This window comes from Schistocerca nitens, chromosome 2 (genome assembly GCF_023898315.1).
Source record: "Schistocerca nitens isolate TAMUIC-IGC-003100 chromosome 2, iqSchNite1.1, whole genome shotgun sequence".
Classification (NCBI taxonomy): domain Eukaryota; kingdom Metazoa; phylum Arthropoda; class Insecta; order Orthoptera; family Acrididae; genus Schistocerca; species Schistocerca nitens.
Genome location: NC_064615.1, coordinates 397,688,575 through 397,704,200, shown reverse-complemented (window position 1 = coordinate 397,704,200; position 15,626 = coordinate 397,688,575). Strand labels below are relative to the sequence as shown.

At 39.2% G+C, this 15,626-nt stretch overlaps 1 protein-coding gene across 1 annotated transcript in view; it reads right to left on the bottom strand.

Annotated features, from left to right (window-relative positions):
* Positions 1 to 15,626, bottom strand: part of LOC126235047 (uncharacterized) — an 86,424-nt gene that overhangs the window by 56,957 nt on the left and 13,841 nt on the right. Inside the window, exon 3 of the mRNA XM_049943783.1 lies at positions 12,449 to 12,577. Coding sequence (XP_049799740.1) covers positions 12,449 to 12,577 — 129 coding nt within the window. The remainder of the gene's footprint in view (positions 1 to 12,448; positions 12,578 to 15,626) is intronic.

The window sequence follows — 15,626 nt, the reverse complement described above, 5'->3', positions numbered from 1 at the left end:
CTGACTGTAATTATCCTCCCAACCTTGTACAAAAACAAATCTTCCGTGCCTTATCTTTCCAGTCTCCCAACACATCCCAAAATCCCAGCATCTTACCACAGAGGAGCATTCCCCTGGTAACTCAGTACCATCCAGGACTGGAGCAACTGAATTACATTCTCTGCCAGGGTTTCAATTACCTCTCATTGTGGCCTGAAATGAGAAATGTCCTGGCCACTATCCTTCCCACCCCTCCCACAGTGGTAATTCGCCGTCCACCAAATCTACACAATATACTCATCCGTCCTTACACAACCCCTGCCTCCAATCCTTTACGTCAAGGCTCATACCCCCGTAATAGACCTAGATGCAAGACCTGTTCCATACATCCTACCACCACCACCAACTCTACTCCAGTCACTAATATCACCTATCCCATCAAAGGCCTGTGAAACGAGTTGTGTGGCCTACAAGATAAACTGCAACCACTGTGCTGCGTTCTATGTAAGCATGACAACCAACAAGCTGTCTGTCTGTGTGGATGGCCACTGACAAACTGTGCCCAAGAAACAAGTGGACCACCCTGTTGCCTAACATGCTACCAAATACGATGTCTTTCATTTCAATGACTGCTTCACAGCCTGTGCCATATGGATCCTTCCCACCAACATCAGCTTTTCTGAATTGCACAGGTGGGAACATCCCCTGCAATATATCCTATGTTCCCGTAACCTTCCTGGACTCAACCTTCATTAGTCACTGTCCTCACTCATCCAGCCCCCGTCCTGTTCCCTACCCAGCACTACACAGCCGTCATTCCACCACCACACCCAGTCTTTTTATTTCTCTCCTTTTCCAATCCCCCCCTCCCCCTTCCCACCTCTCCCCTGCCCTCAGTCTAACCTACAGCACTTCAGTGTATGCCACCCCCACCATACTATCCCTCCCCCTCCCCACCCTCCTCCTCACCCTACCCAGTTGCCACTCCTATCGTGCACTGGTGCTGCTGCTCGCAGTGGGGTTTCAATTGCCTGAGACTGTAGTCATCATGTGTGTGAGTTGCACTTGTGTGTGTGTGTGTGTGTGTGTGTGTGTGTGTGTGTGTGTGTGTGTGTGTGTGTGTGTGTTTATTGTCGAGGAAGGCCTTATTGGCCGAAAGCTATAATGGTAAGAGTCCTTTTGTTGTGCCTATCTGCGACTCAGCATCTCTGCTATATGGTGGGTAGCAACCTTCCTTTTCATAATATTGTTACATTCCATCATGGATTTTGCATTTTTTGATTTTATTAACAGAGCTTTTGCAAAAGAAAAATCAACATATTAAAATGATAACCTGAACAATGAATTGAAGTGAGTTCGACCTAGGTAACATTTTGAAATATTTATGTACATGCCACATCTAAATTGCGTAAGTTACTGTGTCATAATAGAATGAAGATAAGAAAAAAATTAATTGTCCTGATAGCATATGGAGTAATTCCAACATGTTATGTCTCATGTCCAACTGCTAGGCTGCTCCTCATGCTAATCTATCAGGATAAATAAACTGAAGGATGTAAGTCTCCAGTATCACTGAATCTACAGCTACGTGATTACTCTGCTATTCACAATAAAGTGCCTGGCAGAAGGTTCAATGAACCACCTTCAAGCCGTGTCTCTATTGTTCCACTCTTGATGGCACGTGGGAAATCAAGCACTCAAATTTTTGTGTGCGAGCCCTGATATCTCTTATTTTATCATGATGATCATTTCTCCCTATGTAGGTGGGTGTCAATAGAATGTTTTCGCAATCGGAGGAGGAAACTGGTGATTGAATTTTCATGAGAAGATCCTGTCACAACGAAAAACGCCTTTGTTTCAATGACTGCCACTCCAATTCACGTATCATGTCTGTTGCACTACCTCCCCTACTTTGCAATAATACAAAATGAGCTGCCCTTCTCTGTACATTTTCAATGTCATCCGTCAGTCCCATCTGATGCAGATCCTACAGTGCACAGCAATACTCCAAAATAGGGCGGACAAGTGTGGTGTAAACAGTCTCTTTAGTAGACCTGTTGCACCTTCTAAGTGTTCTGCCAATGGATCAGAGTCTTTGGTTGGCTCAACCCACAACATTATCTATGTGATTGTTCCAATTTAGGGTATTTGTAATTGTAATCCCTAAGTATTTAGTTGAATTTACAGCTTTCGGATTTGTGTGACTTATCGCGTAACCGAAATTTAGCAGATTTCTTTTAGTAGTCATGTGAATAGCTTCACACTTTTCTTTATTCTGGGTCAGTTGCCACTTTTCACACTATACAGATATCTTAAGTAAATGATTTTGTAATTCATTTTGGTCATCTGATGACTTTACAAGACGGGAAATGACAGCATCATCTGCAAACAATCTAAGACAGCTATTGAGATTGTCTCCTATGTCGTTAATATAGATCAGGAACAATAGAATAATCTAATGAACTACACAGTTATTAAAATAAAATTGTGTATGATGAATTGGAGCAGGACAAAACGGCAACTTTAAGATACTACGCTCAAACTACAGTATTACAAGAACAGAGAAAAAACGTAAAAGCTAACAACACTTTGTGTGGGAAAAGAAGAGCCCTTGCAACTAGGAGTGCTATTGAAATCTTTCAACTGCTATGTGCAAAAGACTGCTGATGGTACTCTACAGAGCTGCGATAACAGAAAACATATCACCACATATACATATACAAAACTGTAATACGTGACAGGTAGAGGTAAATTCTCAGAGCAGCTGTTCCAAGCCCATTTCAACTACCATGACTCTTTCTTCACTGTACACACTTCAGTAATGTTAAAAAAAAAGTTGGTGATTGAATGACAACTTGTCACTGCTGATTGAATCATTCAGCATTACAGCATTGGTAAAAAAAAAAAAAAAAAAAAAAAAAAAAAAGTAATAGTAAAAACGGGCAAAGGCAACCACTTACCTGTAGACGACTGATGTAAGGCAAACAGAAATATGTATCAGCAAGGATACAGTATTAATTTTGTAGCCCCTAGATGCATCAAACTATCCTACAGTGTTATGGTTTTCATACGAATGATGATAAATGTTCCTCTGAAAAGGTTATGTGAGATAGCGACGAAAGGTCTCCACACTGTGTGTGTGTGTGTGTGTGTGTGTGTGTGTGTGTGTGTGTGTGTGTGTGTGTGCGTGCGCAATTTAGACATGTTATATGTTCCATGGCTCATAATTGCAACCTCTCACCATGGAGTGGAATGTGTGTACTTGAAACTAGATGACAGCTAGAAAACTAGTAACCTCTCTGTACTGTGACATCATACATCTATCAGTTACAGGTTCCTTCCTTTTTGCTTCTTCTTTCCATCTTGGAATTTCTGTCAGTGTGATATTTTGACAATTATAATACTGGTCTCTCAAGCAGTACATTCTTCAATTATTACATTGTAACTCAAGAAAAATTCCCAAGTTATAATGACATACATTTTTTTAGATTCTCGAAAACTGTTGCACTTACGGTTACAGTAATGAAGCCTGTTTCACAACTACACTGCTAACACACTGCCTTGCTCCAAATGCTTCTGAACCAAGTCTGCCACAATCTTTATGAAGGAGAGATGCAAATAATCACTGGGAATAAATCAGACAGTGTAAAACAAAATAAAAAGGAAGAGTTATTAGCATCCCACTGACACTGAGGTTACAAGCTTATAAAGGACAAGGATCATAGAGAATAATGCTCCATCATTTGATTGAGGAGCCAGCAATGTGTCAATATCAGTGTATTTGAACATCACTGACAACTATTTTTATGTTGTCTGGATTTTTAGTTTACAAAATTTATTTATTTCGCTGCTTTATGCTTGTCAATAGGTACTCATCTCATTAAAATAAATTGGTGGTCTAGTGATCAATGTGAGCCTATAGATTGTTCTTTGAGGAGTTAGAGCATATTTTGGGTAGATGCCATCTTTGAAGTTTTTAATCGTATGTTTCAGTTGTAGATGTCATTGGTATGTTTAGTTTGCATCATTTAGCTCTTGTAGGTGGTGCCTTAGATTGCTCTGACCAGTGATGTAAGTGCCACAAATTTTTAGATTAATAAGCAGTGTCAGGGTGTATACGTGGACAAGGAAAAAAAATTCCCGGATTTCCCGGTTAAAAATACACTTTCTCCCGGGTGACAGTATATTTTTCCTTATCAATCCTTTGAATGGTTATGGTTTTGTATAAGGATGTACAATTTCCCGGCAGTTTAGAAAAAGTAACTCAGGGAAAAAGACACGTTTTGGAAATATCTTTGATGTGCAGCAAAATGTACGCTGCGTATTTTCGTATTACGAAAGTATACATTGGAATTCCACCAAACACCGCATGTTACTTTCCGAATCATTGAAATCGAGATTTCGATGCGCTTTTGTAACCCGTTCGTAGCTTATGTCACGTGATCTCGCCAGCCGATGACAGCGGATATTCAGAGCATAGGACACGTCATGTAGTCAGCCAATAGCAACATCACTGTTAAGTAGCACGAACACACAAACATGGAAAGTTAATAGTTTAGATTAATATACATAGAGTTGTTACATGAAAAGCAAAGCTTTCACATATATTATTGGTCTCAAGCTGCAAGAGAAGCTAAGCTTTCGCATATACTGTTGATCTTTTTCGCGCGTTTACACTTTAAGATATATCACACAAATGTGCCAGTAAAATTTTTAATAATGACATAAATGTCTGATCTTCAGGGTTCGAAATTCTTCTAACTGGCTCGTTATAAAAGAGTTGATTTTTAAATGAGAGTCAAACGGTCTGTGATTTAATAAATTCATGTTACATTCTTGAACATAACTTACGTAAAAGGATATTTTCTTTGAAAGTAACGCTTTTTAAACCACTGTTCGCAATTTTTTCCCGCGACCTGTTAGAAATAGGTTCGTTTCAGCAGTTGCCAGAGAGCGCAGATAACAGGCGACACCGCACTTTGGTAGCTAGCATGACGTAGGAAACAAGTATGTACATACGTGTAAAACATTGAATGATCATACATTATGTCATAAAAGAAACAAGACATCAGAGGATACTGCAAGAGCATCGGAATTTCGTGAACCATATAATTAAATGTGCACATTTAAAGTGCATACTTAAAGGGCAGATTCCCAATGAAGTAGACCGCGACCTGATATTAAGCTTTTCAGTGTGGTTTTCGGGATGTAAATTTCCTTGGAGCACCAGTACTGTATTATATCATGTTTCGTTCTTTATTGTGGCATAATGCCATACGTGCTAGAAAATGAAAACGTGCACGAACAGTTGAAACTCGCCAGTACTGTGGAATTAAACGTTTCGTTTCAAATACATTGACTGCCTCTGCGGAGAAGGTTAACAAAAATTTCTTTAGCAAACAGACAAAAATAACTTCATTGTTCCGCATGGCGATTAATGCTTGACTGTCAGAAAGGTGGAAATAAAATAAAATCTGGAACCAAAGACATATTTCAGCCTTCCGTAATTATGTGAATGTGTTTTAATTCACTTGATAGCTCCTGGCCACAGATATCCGTTTTGTTTTCATTTGACGTGAGAGTAAACGGAGGGGAAACAGCAAAATCACTAAATGTGAACAAGGGTCACGTGAAGGCTACCCACTATAAACTGCTTTGCGCATCAGCCCCGGATCTACATTTGCGAACCGGGTCAATCCTAAGAAAAAAAATCGAATTTTCAAAATATGTTCATCTTGTAGCGCACATCTTTCTGGAAAGTCTGAAACATAAAACATATGTATTCGAGGAAATGTACGACATATTATTTGTTGGTCTTAAGTATGCCAAAGTGCAGTGCCACGCCTCTTCATAAAGCATTTTTCTACCGCACGTCCAAACTATATTCAGGAGAGTGGAAATTGATAGCGGATGTGATTATATGTAATCGAGAGAACAAGAACTCTTCAGAAAATCTGAACTCTTTATTGCCTATTAGTTAATAACTTGCTGTTTTGTGTGACATAAAATTAAATATAGGATATATAAAACCAATACCGACAAGAGATAAGAAATAAATTACACATTTCTTCAAACCTTAGCTCCTAGCATTTTTTCTCTCTAATCTTGCTACAGCTTTACATGGCGTGCTTTCCTTTCTGCAAAAGAATATATTACCTCATCAAAGTTTGTCAAACATTTTGCTACATGAAAAATCGAAATGTCGTTATCTAATACTGAAAAAGCTGTAAATACAACTATTACCCAAGACTGGTTTGGTTTATCGATCTGATAACGTCTATTTTATCACTGTCTGCTGGATAAAACAAAATAGGCCTTTCTAATATGGCAGCAATTTTGTAACACACCAAATAAACGAGACTGTTTTGGCACAAATGGCCATTTTTATAACACGACAGAATATAATCCACGAAGTACCAATATGAAATGCCTATTAGACCTACTACAAGCAAAAAGTTTTATGTTAGGAAACAGTTTCACATTTCATTCATACGCACCAGCTTCTCAAGCATGAGATCGAACAGTAGTATTACGAAATTTTTATATAAATTAGGAGTCGTCTTATTCTTCCATAATTTGTGTGATGTCCCCGTTTCTTCTCCTTCCTCGTTCTAACAAAGAATCTTGTCATCACCAATTATGTAGCTATTGCTGCCACTGTCAAAATCTGTTCGCCAATTAACTTCACTAACCTTGCCAGAATCACAGGTTTAGTTATCCCGCGATTATTTTCCGGTTAGGCGTTCTTACGTGTTTGAACAACACGTTTTCCGCGTTACTTCCAGAATAGAACTTACGCGGCTGCTAGCCAGGGACTGTACTACTGGTCCTTACAGGTGTAGCGATCTGGCCAAAAATTTTCTGTCAAAAATGTCATTTTCTTGGATACACTGAGAAGATAATACGTGATCTTTCTCACCTGTTATTCCTGTCAGTCGTTTATTTACATTCTGGTAGTCTGAATCTATGGGTTTCTCTAGTAATTATAACAATGCCGATCATTCGCAAAACCAATCAACCACATAAACAGACACCAATTGACATTCATCCGTTCGCCTCCACTCCCTCAAGCTCGTGTAGCCCCGTCCCCTTTTGTCTGCGGAAAGCTTATTTCTAGATGCGACGAGGATTCTCCTGACAGACATCACGTACACTACGCATGCTTTCATTCAACAGTCAACTTATGATTAATTCAGAAATCAACTTAAAATGTGTTCAAAAATCAACAGGGAAGCGTTTCAAAATCATACGAATAATCGATAGAAAAACGTGCGCCGAATGCTAGGCGCTTTATGAAATAAGTTTTTTTCCCCTCAAGAATATGAATTTGGCGCCCCCCTTGCTGCGGCTGCTTGCAACAGCCACATTCCTGTAGCCAGAAGCGGGAGAATCTACTACTCAAACGTTACTCAACTGCGCATGCGCATGAGTCCGCGCGTAACTGCTAAAACAAATCGAATGTGAACAGTTGCGACTTCACGTTCATTGGAGGCATATGTTGTTATGATGCACTGCGAAGTCTTCCTAAAGCCGTTGACACATTTTCAGTTGGCAGGCGCTTGCATGAGCACTGTGTGTCGTAGATGTATATGGCGCTTTTCCGTTGCAATTTATTTTCGTTTTTTTCTCTCGTTTATGTTTTATTGTTGAAGTATTATTCTGCAGTAGCGGGATACAGTAATATTAACATAACACTCGCGACACTTCGCCTCGATTTTGTTGCCTTCAGCGCCAGAGCGCCCCAAGCGGCCGGTAGGTTGAACTGTGAGTTCGGCGCGATCGTGAAAGCGAATAGTGATTGTTTATTTTGATTTATACAATGGTTTTTATCATCGGGAGCCTTTGTAGCGCAATAAATTGCAGCAGCAACAGGAAGAAGTCACCACAGCTGTCTTTTTAGGTTTCCTAAGGATCCTGAGAGGTAAATACTATCATGTTACTAAACTGTATCGTCAGGATTCACTTGCAAACTGTATGTGTATAAACGATGACTGTTTCGTTTTAGGAGCAGAAATTGGCTAGTTAATAGCAGACAAGAAGACCTTATGAAGAAAGAACCAGTTTACCTGTATAATAATATTAGGTTTTGTTCGCTACATTTCGAACAAAACCAGTTCATGAACGCAGACAATAACAAACTCGTGTGGAATGCAGTACCCACAGAGTTTGACATTCCAAATAAGCCACCTCAGCTGACGATGAAGAGGAAACTGCCACAAAGATTCTACAGTCAATCTAAAGCTGTAAAACTGTCGTATGACACAGAAGCATCCAGTTCAACTCTCCATGTATCAGTGCCAGATTCGTGTGAATCATCAACACAGACCTGCTTTGACGATGAAGTGGTCAGATTAAGTGCAGCTGTTCGTGTCTTACAAAAGCGTGTGAAGTGTCAGAATGTGCAGATCGCTAGACTTCGAGCGAAACTATTATGGGACAAGGAAAATGCCTACAGACAGATTGTTTGAAAATTATTCATTTGGTTTTTTGTGAAATGTAATCAGCTCATTATAATGTTTTCAATATATTTCTCCCACTATTTGGCAGTTGCTTGTCCCACTTAGAATAATATAAAGATGAAGGTCGTACTTGTGGGGGACTGGCGGCAATGACAAACACAGTAGGCCTACAGAACGATAAACGAGCTGTCGATCGCTTTTGCATGTAGAGGTACATGTCTGTGCTTCTTACATGTGAACCTGTGTGTTTATATTCTTTTGATATCAACATGGTAAGCTGCAATTCTGTCCAATGTCACAAGTGTTTCTTCACAAATGTGTTGTAGCTTGCCACTCTATTCATGGTTTTTGTCCATACTTGCGCTTATTTTAGAATCATTTTTAGAAACATATATGCCTTCTGATACTACACAAACTCTTGGAGGCAAGAAAATAACTCTAATAATTCGGAAATTACGTAGGAAATGGATGCAAACAAACATTATGCTTACGACGCGTCTGACGTTCACCTTACCTGCCGCTTGGAGCGCTAGTGTCGCTCCATCTGTCAAACGGCAACTACTTTCACAGCAGTGAGTGTCGCGACTGTTATGTTAGACTGTGGTAATATCCTTTGTTAGAGTATTGGTTCTTACCAGTCAAAATTGCAGAAATTTAACTGAAAACTAAAACAATGAAAAATTCCCGGAATTCTAAAAATATCCCGGGTTTTTCTCGGTTTTCTTCCGGATGAAAAAATTCCCGGGTTTTTCCCGGATCTCCCGGGTCGTGTACACCCAGAGTGCCTTGCAGTAGATGACATACCAAACTACACAAAAGTGAAAATTAAACAGCATTCAACCTTTGCACTGTCAAGCAAAATCAAAAGTGTATTAAGGCCCAGTTATGTGGCGTGTATTAACATGACAATTTCATGCATACAAGAGCTTCAATTTACACTTGGAATTGAGTATCATACTTTCTAGTACTCAGTATCAGTTCATGTAACAAACGATTTTTGATAAGGCCAGGAGTAATGCCGATAAAAATCGAAGAAAAGGCATAGCAAAATGTTAGATAAACTGATCAACCATCAGAATGCCAATATTGTAAAAAGTAAAGATGGCATTGGAAGCCATTTAATGACAGGGTAACAAATGGAACAAATATCGAACTGAATAATGATGCAAATATGCTGGTAAATAAAGGTTTACATCACATCACTTCAAATATTAACAAGAAAAATATTAAGGGAGTCATAGCTGAGACTAAAATTGCATGGAAGCAGCAAAGACGAGAATACTTGAAATTGGAGACACATCTGCTAAAGTCCAAAAAGCTTTATGTACTCAGTGTAGTTCTTGGAAAGGTGTTAATTGTGTGAGTGGTATTTAAAAAATCTCAATTCAAAGTAAGAGATGGAGAAGGCAGTGGTCAATACAGCAGAAAATGGGAATGCAATAGTAATTATATATGAAGATTATATTAGGAAGACAGGACAGTGGAGTGTGAAAGAAATAGACTGGAATAAAAGCAACAAATTCCAAATCATTAGCACAAATTACAAATAAATAAAAACGTCAGGCCATTTTATAAAAATCGAGATATTAAAGATCATTGTCAAGAAAACCTGAGTGTCATTATAGTATGACTTTTAAATAAAACTCCTATTAATCTGGTGTCTGTGTGTTATTACCATCATGTCACAATATAAAATATTCTACGTTGTGATGTAATAACACACAGATACTTCTCTTTAACATGATTTTTATTTAAAGGTCAAATTATGGTCCCTTCCAAGACATCTTGACAACAGCCTCAAATATAGTGATGTATATAGAATGGCCGCATAGTTTTATTCATTTGTAATTTATGCTAGGGCACTGTTTTAAGCACTTAACAATGACCCAACTACTAAAATTGCAACCACGTTGTGAGTAATAAACAATACAGTCAATAACAGAAAGATGTCATTTTTTTATATATATGCAAGTTCCATAATGGAAAATCTGGGATGGAATGTAACAATATTATGAGAAGGAAAGTTGCTGCTCACCACGTAGCGGAGATGTTGAGTCGCAGATAGGCACAACAAAGAGACTCTCACAAAGCTTTCGGCCAAGGCCTTCCTCAACAACAACAACAACAACAACAACAACAACAACAACAACTCCCCCCCCCCACACACACACACACACACACACAAAAAAAAATCACTCACACGACTGCAGTGCTGCAAGTTCCATCGTTACATGTAGGTCTGATGTTTTCAATTATGTTTTAAGGTGTTAATTACAATAGAAACTCTGTCCAGAGACCCCTATTCTGTGGAGGTCCCATTAGTCTACAGATCTTTGTTGTCATCACAATCTTGCAGTTCTCACTAATATCAAAATGTTTTTGTATACAGGATGTAAATATTTTAGGAGGCAATAATAGAGACTAATTGCAATAACAAAAGTCATATAACATGAGCCCAATTTTTTTGAGTACAGACATACAACTGTTAGTATGTAACCCAAACAAATTAACGCAGAGCCACATGAGGAGGTTCACAGTTGATTTTTAAAAATTCTACCGCCAACTTCAATGCGCTTTTCAGTGTTCTTTTACGAGGACTGCACTACTCATAATCTGAACTATCAACTCGGCTCTTGTGGTTACTTTTTCCTTGTAGACTTTACCTTTCAACCTTCTCCACAGGCAAAAATCCAAAGGGGTAATGTCTGGGGACCTCAGTGGCCAAGAAATGTGCCCATATCTACCAATCCATCTTCTGGGAATGTTATTTTTAGATGATGGGTCACCCCACGACTACGTGTGCAGGAGCCCCATCTGCTGGATGAAAATATGCATTCTTGTAGCCAAAGGAATCTCTTCCAATAATGCTGGTAGCTCATTTTCAAGCAAGTGTAGATAACAGGGTCCTGTAAGACAATGCAGTAACACAACAGGCCCAATCAACTGATTGTCTATCAAACCACACAAAACATTTACAAGGAAGCAGTCTTGAAAATGTGTCTCCACAGTGGCATGTGGGTTTTCTTCAGATCACTGATGTGAATTGCGAGTGTTATTGATGCTGTCACGAGTGAAAGTTGTTTCTTCAGCGAACAGTAAAAATGGGATTACATGGCGATTTTCAAGTATACAGTGACAAAATTCCAATTGTCTACCTTCACCTCCTGCTCAAAGGTGTAGAATGAACTGTAAATGATATGAATTGAACCCGTGCATATGTAATGTCAGCCATACTCTTGTATGTGGAACACTGATACGTGCAGAAATTCTACGTGTGCTTGTTGAAGGACTACGTTCTATTGACTGAATAATGTCTTCTACTTCATCCACAGTCTGTCTATTTACATTTTCTGATGCAATATGACTGCTGGGCACTGTACCAGTGTCACACAGTGTATTGAACATATAAGTAAACACTTTTGAATCTGGTAGTCTGTGGTTAGGAAATCATATGCCATATTCTCTATAAGCAGCAGCAGCATTTCCATTAAAAAATCCACACACAAATACCACATTGGCACTCTCATGTGTAAATGTGTGCAGCATATTTACATGCTAAGTACAGTAGACTTGTCCAACAAATCACAACAAAAACTTCAATGTAAACTAAAGCACAACTTCACAATGTGAACTTCAACACTCTACTACTGACATTCGATAAATATGCCCATAGTAACCAATGTACAAACACATGAAATGAAAATTCATTGAACTCAGCTGTATTTCTGTACGCAATAAAAATTGGACACATGTTATATGGCATTTTTATTGCGATTTGACTACACTACCATCACCTAAAATATTTACCGTTCTTCTTGAAACACCCTGTATAAAAATTGATCTACAGAATAGGTTTTTAGCATTTGTAATACCATCTTGAAATAACAGCACATTTTGCCAGTGTATAATCAAATTTTAATTTCAAACCCTGCATCAAAGATTTCATATCAAAGACTAAGCCACAAAAAAATGAGAATAAAAAAGAAATGAAATTCTTATAATTTACTCACTGTAACTCTGATTTTGCATCCTGTTCAATCTTCTCTGTCCACAGTTTCATCACTGAAGTAAGTTCTAATCTATCAATATACTTCCGTTTCTGTGCTGTTAGCATATGTTCTAGGTCACACAGAGGAAGACTGAAATTGAGAAAAAGCAATAAAAAAACTTTTGTTGAAAGACATCAATCAAAAATATCAGATTTAATTCCCATGATGTCATTAGAGTCAATAATAGCAGTTTTGTACCTCAATTGGAGCAGCTTCAAAGCCAAGAGGATTTTATTGCTTTTCAGACTTTTTAATAGTATTTAAACAGCTATACAGTATTTTTAATGACACCATAGCATAAAATTTGCCCTGTCCCCTAGTTGGTAGATAAAACATCAAACATCCAAATACTGTTCCCAACATCAGCATCTATGTGCCATTGCTGAGGAAGGAAGGAAGGAGTGCATTGAGGGAGTAATTGAGTGAAGGAGGAACGGAGGGAGGGAATATGAGGAAAAAGACTACTTAGGTATTGGTGATTGATGAAAGTCACAGTTTTACTCTAACATAGTCAGACAAGCACAAACATTGTAAACGAACTGTTGATGTGTCTGTGAAGATACTAGTTTTAAGTTGTGATGTCAATGCCACAAAAGTTCACTAAAAATAGGTAGACAGTGATAGTCTCAAAATTATTGTGACTGTTGAGTGCACACAAGTATGCATAGCATAATATTTGAGTTACCATATTCTTAGCCATAAAGGGAATGTATCAGTAATAACAACACAAAACATTTCACAACCATGATTAAGCTACCAAAAGAAATTCTGTAGAATGTGATAAACTTGACACTGATGAATGCACCCAAAATTATTATAAAAATGCTGTAACACTACAAAATTTTGAAACCTTTGATAAGGCAAATAAAAATAAATAATGTAAATGCCTTGATGTACATTACCCTTCCACTTGCAAGCAATGATTTATACAGAGTGGACAAGATATTGGATAAAATGTCACTGCAGTCAGCATCTACACTTACATATATTGCCCCATCACCATCACAGTAACAGCAGCAGCAACGGCAACAACAACCAAAAATAGCCATGGGAGAAATGGTGACACTCTCGAATCATTGGCCTCTACATTTACATCTACAGCTACACAGATAATCCGCAAGCCACCATGCGGCCTGTAGCGGAAGGTACTCTACACCACTACTAGTCATTTCCTTTCCTGCTCCACTCACAAATAGAGCGAGGAAAAAACTACTATCTACATGCCTCCATATGAGCCCTAATTTCTCATATCTTAACTTCATGGTCCTTACTCATAATGTATGTTGGCGGCAGTAGAATTGTTCTGCAGTCAGCTTCAATGACAGTTCTCTTAATTTTTCAATAGTGTTCCTCGAAAAGAATGTTTCCCTCCATCAATTCCCATTCAAATTCCTGAAGCATATTGTTCAAACCTACGGCAACAAATCTAGCAGCTTGCCCCTGAATTACTTTGATTTCTTCCTGTCATCTGACCTGGTGTAATTCCCAAACACGCAAGCAATACTCAAGAATGGGCTGCACTACTGTCTTATATGCGGTCTACTTTAGAGATGAATCTAACTTTCCTGAAATACTCCCAATAAACTGAAGTTGACCATTTGCCTTACCTACCACAATCCTCACATGCTCGTTCCACTTCATACTGCTTTGCAACGTTAGCCCCGACATCTGAATTATGTGACTGTACTAAGCAGGACACTACTAATTCTGTATACAAACATTATTGATTTGTTTTTCCTGCTCATCCACATTAACTTACATTTTTCTACCTTTATAACTAGCTGCAACTCGTCACACCAACTAGAAATTTTCTCTAGTCATCTTGTATTCTCCTACAGTCACTCAACTTTGACACCTTACATCATCAACAAACAACCACAGTTTGCTGCTTGCCCTGTCTGCCAAATCATTCATGTGTATAGAGCACAACAGTGGTCCTATCAGATTTCCCTGGGGCACTCTTGATGATACCCTTGTCCTGATGAACATTCACAGTCGAGGATAGCATTCAAGGTTCTACAACTCAAGAAGTCTTCAAGCCACTCACGTATCAATGAACCTATCACATATGCTCCTACCTTCGTTAACAGGCTGCTGCTTCACACCAACTGTAAACGCTGCAACCAGTAATATGCAATCAAAAACCTTCAGATTATGCAACAGAGCCTCTCCGGGGGACACCACCTTGATAAAGCACTGTCCGTGCAGGTGGAGAGGCTTGTGTATCTGCGTGAAGCTGAGGCTATGCCGAAGGTAGAGGACCTACTGCCGCAAACGTCTCAGCCAATAGATCAGACTAAGAGTGTCCTACAACATCCCATCTTCCCTATCCACTCCTAGTCCTACCCAACTCCCGGACCCAACCCAAGGTGTGATGCAATCCGTGCCGAGGGGTGCGTGGCACATGGGAAGATGTGTCGCAAACAGAGCCTCAGGGACACCAGGTGACCTTCCTGAGTAAGTAGCCTTACAACGCACGGGGTATTCGTGGTGTGGACTTTGTAGACCCCCAAATCTTGTGGGACCAATATGGACACGATTAAAGAAAACATAGAAAAACAAACTGAGGGGCAAACTGAGACCTCAGATATCCAAACATCGGGGTTAGTACCAATGGAAGGCATTCCCACGACTGAATCAGGGTCTAGACCTGAGCCAGAAGTGGGAACTGTAACCGAGAAGCTAGACCAGATTAAGGTCAAAGGCTTGTCTGGGTCCCAGAGGAGGAAACTACTCAGAGAACAGAGGGAAAACGAAGAGAAAGAATGGCTTCCTAAAGACAAGTGGGGGGATTTTAAGGGACTTGAACCTAAGACCCCCAGGAAGAAACTCTATCAGGTTGAAGGGGATACGCAGACCCCCACTACGTCAAAGATAAGTAGCAAGCGGGTAAGGGGGGAATCAAAGATTCTCTACTCCCTGGATAAGCAAGTCCAGAAAAAACCAAGGCAAGAAATAGGGAAACAGACATATAGTACTGCAGTCTCGGTTTTTTAGGATGGCAGTTATCCGGGAAGGTTATCCACTGGTGGCCATCACCTCGCAGCAGGAGAAATTGGTACAGATCTCTAAAGTAGACTGCATATAAGACACTAGTGCAGCCCATTCTTGAGTATTGCTTGTGTGTTTGGGAATTACA